The sequence below is a fragment of the Danaus plexippus genome (assembly GCF_018135715.1).
Source record: "Danaus plexippus chromosome 18 unlocalized genomic scaffold, MEX_DaPlex mxdp_35, whole genome shotgun sequence".
Lineage (NCBI taxonomy): Eukaryota > Metazoa > Arthropoda > Insecta > Lepidoptera > Nymphalidae > Danaus > Danaus plexippus.
Genome location: NW_026869854.1, coordinates 2,162,275 through 2,170,274, shown reverse-complemented (window position 1 = coordinate 2,170,274; position 8,000 = coordinate 2,162,275). Strand labels below are relative to the sequence as shown.

The 8,000-nt window shown below is 49.1% G+C and overlaps 1 protein-coding gene across 1 annotated transcript; it reads right to left on the bottom strand.

Moving 5' to 3' along the window:
* Nucleotides 1-208: 208 nt before the first annotated feature.
* Nucleotides 209-7,807, bottom strand: LOC116772983 (nuclear pore complex protein Nup133). The gene is made up of 21 exons (XM_032665324.2): nt 7,588-7,807; nt 7,360-7,478; nt 6,944-7,131; nt 6,441-6,630; nt 5,911-6,026; nt 5,659-5,842; nt 5,463-5,585; nt 4,914-5,057; nt 4,419-4,575; nt 4,244-4,331; nt 3,747-3,949; nt 3,511-3,671; nt 3,073-3,410; nt 2,861-2,985; nt 2,636-2,796; nt 2,423-2,556; nt 2,083-2,319; nt 1,834-2,013; nt 1,582-1,692; nt 1,368-1,482; nt 209-842 (listed from the first exon to the last, which is right to left on the bottom strand). Exons 1-21 carry the CDS (start codon nt 7,692-7,694, stop codon nt 700-702), a joined length of 3,324 nt encoding a protein of 1,107 aa, XP_032521215.1. The 5' UTR covers nt 7,695-7,807; the 3' UTR covers nt 209-699.
* Nucleotides 7,808-8,000: the final 193 nt, after the last annotated feature.

Below are 8,000 nucleotides of genomic sequence, written 5' to 3'. Positions count from 1 at the left end.
CAAACATGGCGGAGGAAAATGGCGCCAAAGAAAATAATTTTCCTTTTGAAGATTTTCTTTAATTAAAATTTCTATAGGATAACTTTTTATTAACATGACTATTGAAAAAAAAATCAGTTACTAGAATTCTAACAAACTGTGAGCGAGATCTGGAATAGAAAAGTAGGCAACTGTTGGAGAAGACTGAAAAGGGATAAATTAAAAAACGTTTCATAGTACTTAGGTTTATTAAATATTTATTCATATTCATAATTTGCATTATAAAAATAATCTTATTCAAGAGACATTAACGAGACCTCGTTTACATTAATTAATATACAGTTCCGAGAGGCTCGACTGCAGTCCGTCTACGGACTCATTACTATTTTACAGGTCACAGTATTAAAATCGACTTCCGACATCTTACAACTAAATCAGTCTGAACTAACAACATCGAATGGTGAGAACGTTAAGGAACACGAGAACATAACTGAACAATATCATGAAATCATACGTTAGGTACATCGCCCGGGTCCGGAGCCCCGCCACGACTTACAGAGTCAAAGTACACACGGAGCGATCACTATTATTCATCTACAACCCTTAAAAATGAACGACAACCTAAATATATAATAATTAAAAAATTGTAAAGTCTCCGTAAGTCTTTCGACGACCCAAACCCGTATTGTGTGTGTGTGGGTGTGTGTTTGTGTGTGTTTTCTATTGGTCGTCGTGTTGTGTCGCCACACACTGGTAGCCGTACTTGAGGAGGTAGAGGGCGCGCGGGTCGGCCGCCAGCGACTCCAGCTCGGGGGCCGACACCACGGCCTCCAGCGGCGGCAGCACCGCGTCCAGCTCTCCACCTACGGGGCGTTAGAATCATGAGCCTCACTAACCCTCTACACACTCACATCGGCACGAGCCTCTCGTCCTTCATGTCTGAGAGCCGGCTACTCCAATTTATAGGAATCCCAGGTGTATTGTACAGAAGTGCGCTGTTTCAAACCCTACTGAACAGACTTCGACGTCATTTTTTTTTAAATGTCAAAACGTTGGGAACAGGGAAAGGGCAACCGGCTTTCCCACTCATCGGACGAAACGCAGCCTTTTAATACTACTTGACGCCGATCGCCTGTGAGAGGGTGGTCCTGCCCCGGTCGAGCTGCAGTTACTTGAGCGGAGCCCGGCTCTACCACCGTTGATTCGAGGATAATTTTAGAATGTTATATGAAGTGTGATACGACAGCCGACACAGACTACACGGACCACGGGTAGCGCTGCCGGTCGGGTGCTATCTCTATTTCATAAGCACTCTACTACTACATGTCCGCAGGCGACGCCGATGTCCAAGCGGTGAGTACAGCGCATATTATTCGGTTTGCTCTCACCCATGAGATGCACGAGGTCGAGGAGTCTAAAGAACATCTTGTCCTTCATCTCCAGCTCCGGCGCGTCCACGCGGCTGCGCGACCAGTCGTCTTGACGGATACACGCGCACCAGATCTGAACGCAACCAATCAATGAAACGTCATTTTAGACTTTTTAGTGCTACGACGAACTTCACGGAAACAGCTTCATTGAAGTATTCAAGTACTACGGAACCTTCAGCCGCAGGTCGTCTCTCCGCTCCAGGTCTGTGACCAGCTCCGTCAGGTCGAGCGCCTTCTTGTAGTCGTATTCCGTCAGCGAGCGACTCTCGGACTCAATGTACATCTGGAAATACAAGGAACGGTATCGTATTGTGGAACTATGCTTTAAATAACAAAAATGTATGATTTAATCACTTCTCTTCTAAAATATTTGAATCTTTTCTCTCCATGTAGTATAGAGCGGCCGTATTATATGTCGGAGCACCTGTATGAGCTCCTCGGGAGTGAACAGTTTGGGTTCGTGTTGGTCGAGCGCGTGTCTCCGGGTGAGGGCGGCGGGCAGGGCGCGGTGTTGGCGGACGACGCTGAAGGCGCGACAGACGCGGCTGGCGGCCTCCTGCGACCCGCCGGCCAGCGAGCACAGCTTGGACAACGAGGCCGCCGTCTGAAACAACGACCGTGTTAAATCCCGCACGGTACACGAGCTTCCCCGGCTATCCCCGGCGCTGCTCACCGCCATTCTGTTGACGTAAACATTTTCGTTATCCGCGAGCTGGGCGAACAGCTCCGTGGCGAGGTCGAGCTCTCCCCGTGCCAGAGCGTGGACGGTCCTGAGGGTGAGGCGGTCGGGCGCGGCGGCCAGCCAGGACTCCAGGCGCCGAGGGACGCGGGCCCCCACCGACCTCACCAGCAACGCACACATGCGACCCCCGCGGGACGCCAGCCAGGCGAACGTCTTCTCCGGGAATCCCTGAACAAACACTGTACACTTAAGTCTCTGTTTCAACAACAAACGTTCTCCATCGTTTGTTGCTCGCGTCTTTATGTTCACATTTCCTCTGCCGCGTGCTGACCTCGTCCTCGTACTTGTCCATGTACCCGTCCAGCCTCTCCAGGTCGTTTTTGTCCACACACATCTGTATCAACAGCTCGAAGTCCTTGAACTTCTCCGCCAGCACCGCCGCTCGCTCCGCCTGGCCCTCGGCGACTGTTCCGAATATACATTATTATTGTGTACATGAAATACTATATTTTAAAAGTGAGTATATAAAACATATAGCACTGACGGTAGGGCTGTATGGTGTCGGAGCGCATCTTCTCGTATAGATGTGCCGTGCGACCCTCGGCCAGGGGTTCCGCCTCCAGGAGGATGGAGCGAGCCAGCGATGACGCCTCCTCCAGCAGTTGAGAACGGAGCGACGCATCGGGACACTTGCGAGCACACTCACTGGGAGAGACGAGATGTCAGCGGGGGCCAGACTCGAGTGACAGGCGGGAGGGGAGCTACTCACGTGACGGCGCGGGTGTGCAGCGAGCACAGGGATGGGAGCAGGGCGTGCGGCGCCAGGGACGGAGCGGCGCGGGGCGGGGCGGCGTCACATTGAGAGCGGTACGCCTGCATCGCGCTCATCACCGACTGGAACACAGACAAGCGACGCGAGAGTCAGGGTGAGGGAGAGGGTAAGGGTGAGGGCAGGCAAGCTCTCCACGGTCGAAGACTCACGTTGACGGCGACCAGCGCGTGGTGCGCGTGCGAGGCGGCGGCGCGAGCGTCGTGCGGCGGCGGCGGCAGGGAACACAGCGCAGTCAGCACGCGCAGCACTCGCGACACGCGCCGCCAGCACACGTCGGCCGCGGACAGTGCGCCGCCCCGGAGTGCCTCCAGCACGGCCTCGTCCTCATGGCCGGGCGCGCGCTCCAGTCCAGCCGCCACTTGGTGCAGCGCCGCGTCCACAAGGGGAGCACCCGCCTGGTGCAGCCTCTGCAACGCGCGGGCCGCCGCCAGCCGCTCTCCTAGCGCGCACACCTCGTGCTGCGTGCTGGACACGCCCTCGCCGTTCTCTGCGGGGGGAGCGTCTGTTACTCGCTGGTTATTATTTAAAACAGTGAATGTGTTCAGAATCTATGAAGCCGTTGTCGAAGTGTCCGTGTCGTGACTCACCCCCGGTGACGGTCCCCAGGCGCCTCCACAGTCCGCGGCTCCTCAGGAAATCCAGGAACATGTTATAGACCTTCTGTTTGTCGTGGAGCTGGGCGGCCGCCTGTAGCGAGCACGAGCTGCCCAGGGACACGCGGGTCGCCGCGCCACTGGGGAGCTTCCACCTACCGTTTACACGACATCAATCATCAACATCATCATCGCACAAGGCGTCAGTGTGTCAAAGCGTCGGTCCGTACCTGGGGTCCCCGGCCGGCGCGTCGTCCAGCATTTCCCGGGTAACGGTGACCACGGTCCGATCCAGAGGCCGGTCCGTGGCGGAGGGGTCGAGTCTCCCGGCCAGCTCCGACAACAGGGCAGCGGCGGAGGCTTGCTGGCCGCGGACGTGGTACAGGAACGCACTCTTCAACTTGCCCACCGCGTCACCGCTTATGGCCACCACCTGCGATATTATTAATTTAAAATACTCGTAACGGAGAGGACGTAAATTATTTTTTTACATTGGCAGGGACAGGTTTTCAAGATTTCTTTTATTTGTTTAAAAAAACATATCCTATTAAGAAACAGGGTCTAAAATATAAGGCAAGGAAATTAATTATGTATACAATTTTTGACTTTTATCGTTGTCTGAATAGGAAATATTAAAGATGCAAATATTAATAAAAATAAATAGAGTAATTATAGCGTCATGATGTGTTTGTAGTATTTTAGCTCTGTCTGTATGTGTGTGCCGTACCTCGTTCGGGTCGATCTCGTACAGCGTCAAGTTCCCGTCGAACACGTCCGAGGGACACGGGGAGCCGAGAGGACTGTCGCACAGCGACCTGCAGCGAGGTGGAGCGCAATCATTATAAAGTATGCGTACACCACAGGAACAAGCATAGAGTAATATATGGTAGCGCGACACTCACGGTGCATGATGTTGAGCCGCGGGGTCGGCGGTCCGTAGCAGCAGCACCCCGTGTCGTCTCGTGAACACTAGGGCTCGGCCCCCCACCTGGGACGCTCCCAGGATGGAGTCGCCCTCCGCAGACACTTCCAACACGTCCGCCTGATCCTTGCCCGACGCTGAGGAATACAGATCGAACGAGGGCGAGATTCATATGAGAATTATAAATTGATTAGTTGATGAATCAACTCCCATCCGGCAACCCGTTCACAAACCATAACGACATACAAGTTACAAAGAGGACGACGGCTTGTGACGTCACAGTCAGTGAGTTATATGACAGATAATGTACTTCGAGTTACAAGTTTACATCGCCACACTGGGTTTCCAGTTTTTATTCGTGAACCTTCGCTCACGAAAGTCTCGGCGAAGGTTTTTGAATGACCAATTATAAAAGCTCGGCAAGTCGTGTGACGGTGTAAACCCGGGTTAAGGCTGAGTGTAGAGTGATCCGTACGAGCGACTCCGATGATTGCGTCGCTGTTGTAGACCAGCGGGGGTTGCAGCGGCAGGCAGCGGGGGAGGCTCTCGGAGCGTGCGCCCCTCACACACCACGCCGACAACACGCGGACACGCTCCTCGGACTCCAAGGATACGTGAGCTGAGACACGGCAGAGGTGAGATACTTATAATACAATGGGACATAGACTGTCAGGTGCTGATACGAGAATAAGAACCAGTGACAGGAGAGATGCAGATTAGGAGAAAACGCAAAATTAACTACATTATCTACTATAAAACACGCTTTATGAGCTTGAGTTATTTGAATCATATGCGAGTAGAGGAAAAATAAAATTAAGTATGAAGTAGGACAAAATGTTTCAAATAAGACTTCGATATGAGATTAACATTGCAACGAAAAGTTATGATTAACTTTATAAAATAAAAAGAACTCATCAGAAGTAAATTAGGGGACTTAGCGAATCGCCTCTGTAGGAGGCGACGAAAAGCGCTATAGGCAGGTATCATATAGGGTTATATTAATAAGAAGGATAAGAATAAGAACCGAGGGCATATCTAGCGTCGGGAGCGCGAGGCGCGGCCACGGTCAGCAGCAGCAGCAGCAGCAGGCCGCCGCCGGGGTGAGGCTCCGCGTCCAGCGCCGCTACCTCCAGCCCGCTCAGCTCACCTGGAACACGTCACATACATAGGTTACGACTCGTTTCGCGACTAATCTTATATTCACGGTGTGTGCATCTGACCGGCGGGCGCGAGGTGCGTCCTGGCCAGCGCGTCACAGAGCGGTCTCCGAAGCGAGACCTCCCTGACGTCGCCATCCTCCCACAACTGCACGAGCGGTCCGCCCGCCACCAGCGCCACGCACTCCTTGTCCGCTGCCTGCTCGTCCGCACGAGGACTGCTCAGCAACACCACCTTCACCAGTTTCTGTGGAGATCATATTATCAATCTCTATGTTCGAGGAGTGTTGGAGTGAGTCGTCGGACGGTATTTACCGTGTCATGGTTAGCCGGCATGGAACCGAAGAACAGTACTGACACTCGTCGGCCCAGACCTCCCAGCCAGCCGCTCGGGGGACGGAGAGTGTGACACACCACGGACGGACGAGCCTCTGAAACACATGGAGATACAATATGTTCCAACACTCACAGGCGGTAATGGTATTGGGACCTAAAGGAACTTGGTGTATATTAGTTCAGTTAGTCTTGTTTTGTCAAATGCAATGTAGATAGATGACTTTATTATATTAGCTCCTGTCAGTCAGTCTTGCCACTTAGCACAATACACGGATTACAAATCTTATATATTTGTATTGAAGATTACAGATATAAAAAAGAATAACATTCTAATGCACATTTTTATCATCTTAATATATGGAAACCAAACAGTTAAATGAATTAGGGCGGATTGGAACAGGTGTCTGTGAAACAATTAATATACTTATAGAAAATTACAGAAGGCATACAGAAGTGTCACATATGATAACCGTTTTAAGGAGTGTCATTTTATAATAATAATGTCTTACCCTTAGTAGTAGTGATTCTGACCAGGGTGCAGGTGGTGGTGGCCAGCAGCAGTCCATCCCTGGCCTGTATGAGCCTGTCACACTCTTGCCCAGCGAGCTCACACGACACGTCACACGACGCGCCCTCCGCCCCTACACTGGACCAGTAGCGGACCACCCCCTCCGGAGACACACCAATACAGGATGGCAACTGAAACATCGTAACACGCTTTCTATTTTGATGTGCCTTTTAAGAGTAACAACTGACTGACAGATTAGAAATTGCTTGTTTAGAGCCAGTACCAGTAACACTTCATATTCAAATAAGCAATTGTATCTGTGATGAATCCTAATCATAACAGCCTGGGCCAGTTGTATTAATGATAAAACTGTAAACCTCAACGAACTGCTGTTAGTTTTAGTTCTATATTAATATTTACTTTCTGATGTAATAATTTTAATTTGAACCTAAATTAACAACTAATACTTAGTTATTTTATTGCTTTGATATTTATTATCCCAACCTGTGCATCATTCTCGTAGAACAGAACAACTAAATCAGCTTTGTGTGCCAGGTCTGTCTGTGGCAGTGTGAGATCACGAGCGGTGGCAGCAGGGAGTGAGGTGTCCCAGGGCCATGCTAGCACTTTACGCCCACAGACCGCCCAACACCAACCACAGGAGGACAGACGGACACTTACCTCACTAGATGCTAAAACAGAATCCAGTGACACAAGAAACAATCACGGTACAAATAAGATACAACAATATTACTCCTTTATTTAAAATCAAAATGCTCTTATATACCCAACCAAAGATAGATGTTATAATAAACACAATGAAGATGTAAGAATAAATTTTCGAAATAAACTACTTATATGATTTAATTATGAAAAAAAAACAACATGAAGATAGTATGTATTGTTGAAAAAATACATACGAAAGGTAAGAGTTTCTGTAACCATTACTGGAAGTGGTGTTCCGAATGTTTCCAGAGTCGTGAAGGGAGTTTTATATACAATTTCGCCGGTTTGTTGCTCTGACTGTTGCATGAACTTGCTAAAAATAAAATAATAGAATAAAGAGACTACTAATAATAAAATACGATATATTTACTCGTAAATGTCTATTATTTGCAGGATAATAATAAATTTAATGGATGTTTTACCTATTTTTCTTTGCCGAACCCAGTCCAATAGGTCTTCGCCCCGAGATAGATTGTCGTACTCGAGGAGAAAAAGGACTCCTCATTCCTCCTGTGCTGTTAAACTCCATGCTTATAAAAGATTTAATATTGATTTAAAATGTATTTTTTAACACCGCTGCTTCTTCACCCGCGTTTTCATAAAATAATCAGTAATAAGCTCCCACCTGACAACTGTGACTTGACAGGTGACAGTGAACAGAACAGTTGACGGACTCAGTCGTTGGAAGTTCAAAAATTATAGGTAAAGAAAAAGATTACGTATAAAGTTTAGAGAATAGTCTTAACCACCACTAAAAAACCTTAACTAAAATATCATATCAGTGTTTTCACATCGACAGACTGGTTTTTTACTCGAGTTATGAAACATAAAATTT

Coding starts and splice junctions, on each gene's coding strand:
- LOC116772983 (XM_032665324.2), bottom strand. CDS start 7,694: ATGGAGTTTAACAGCACAGGAGGAATGAGGAGTCCTTTTTCTCCTCGA. Junction 3,950..4,243: donor ACGAGATCGACCCGAACGAG/GTACGGCACACA, acceptor ATAATATCGCAG/GTGGTGGCCATAAGCGGTGA. Junction 2,797..2,860: donor CTGCACACCCGCGCCGTCAC/GTGAGTAGCTCC, acceptor CGTCTCTCCCAG/TGAGTGTGCTCGCAAGTGTC.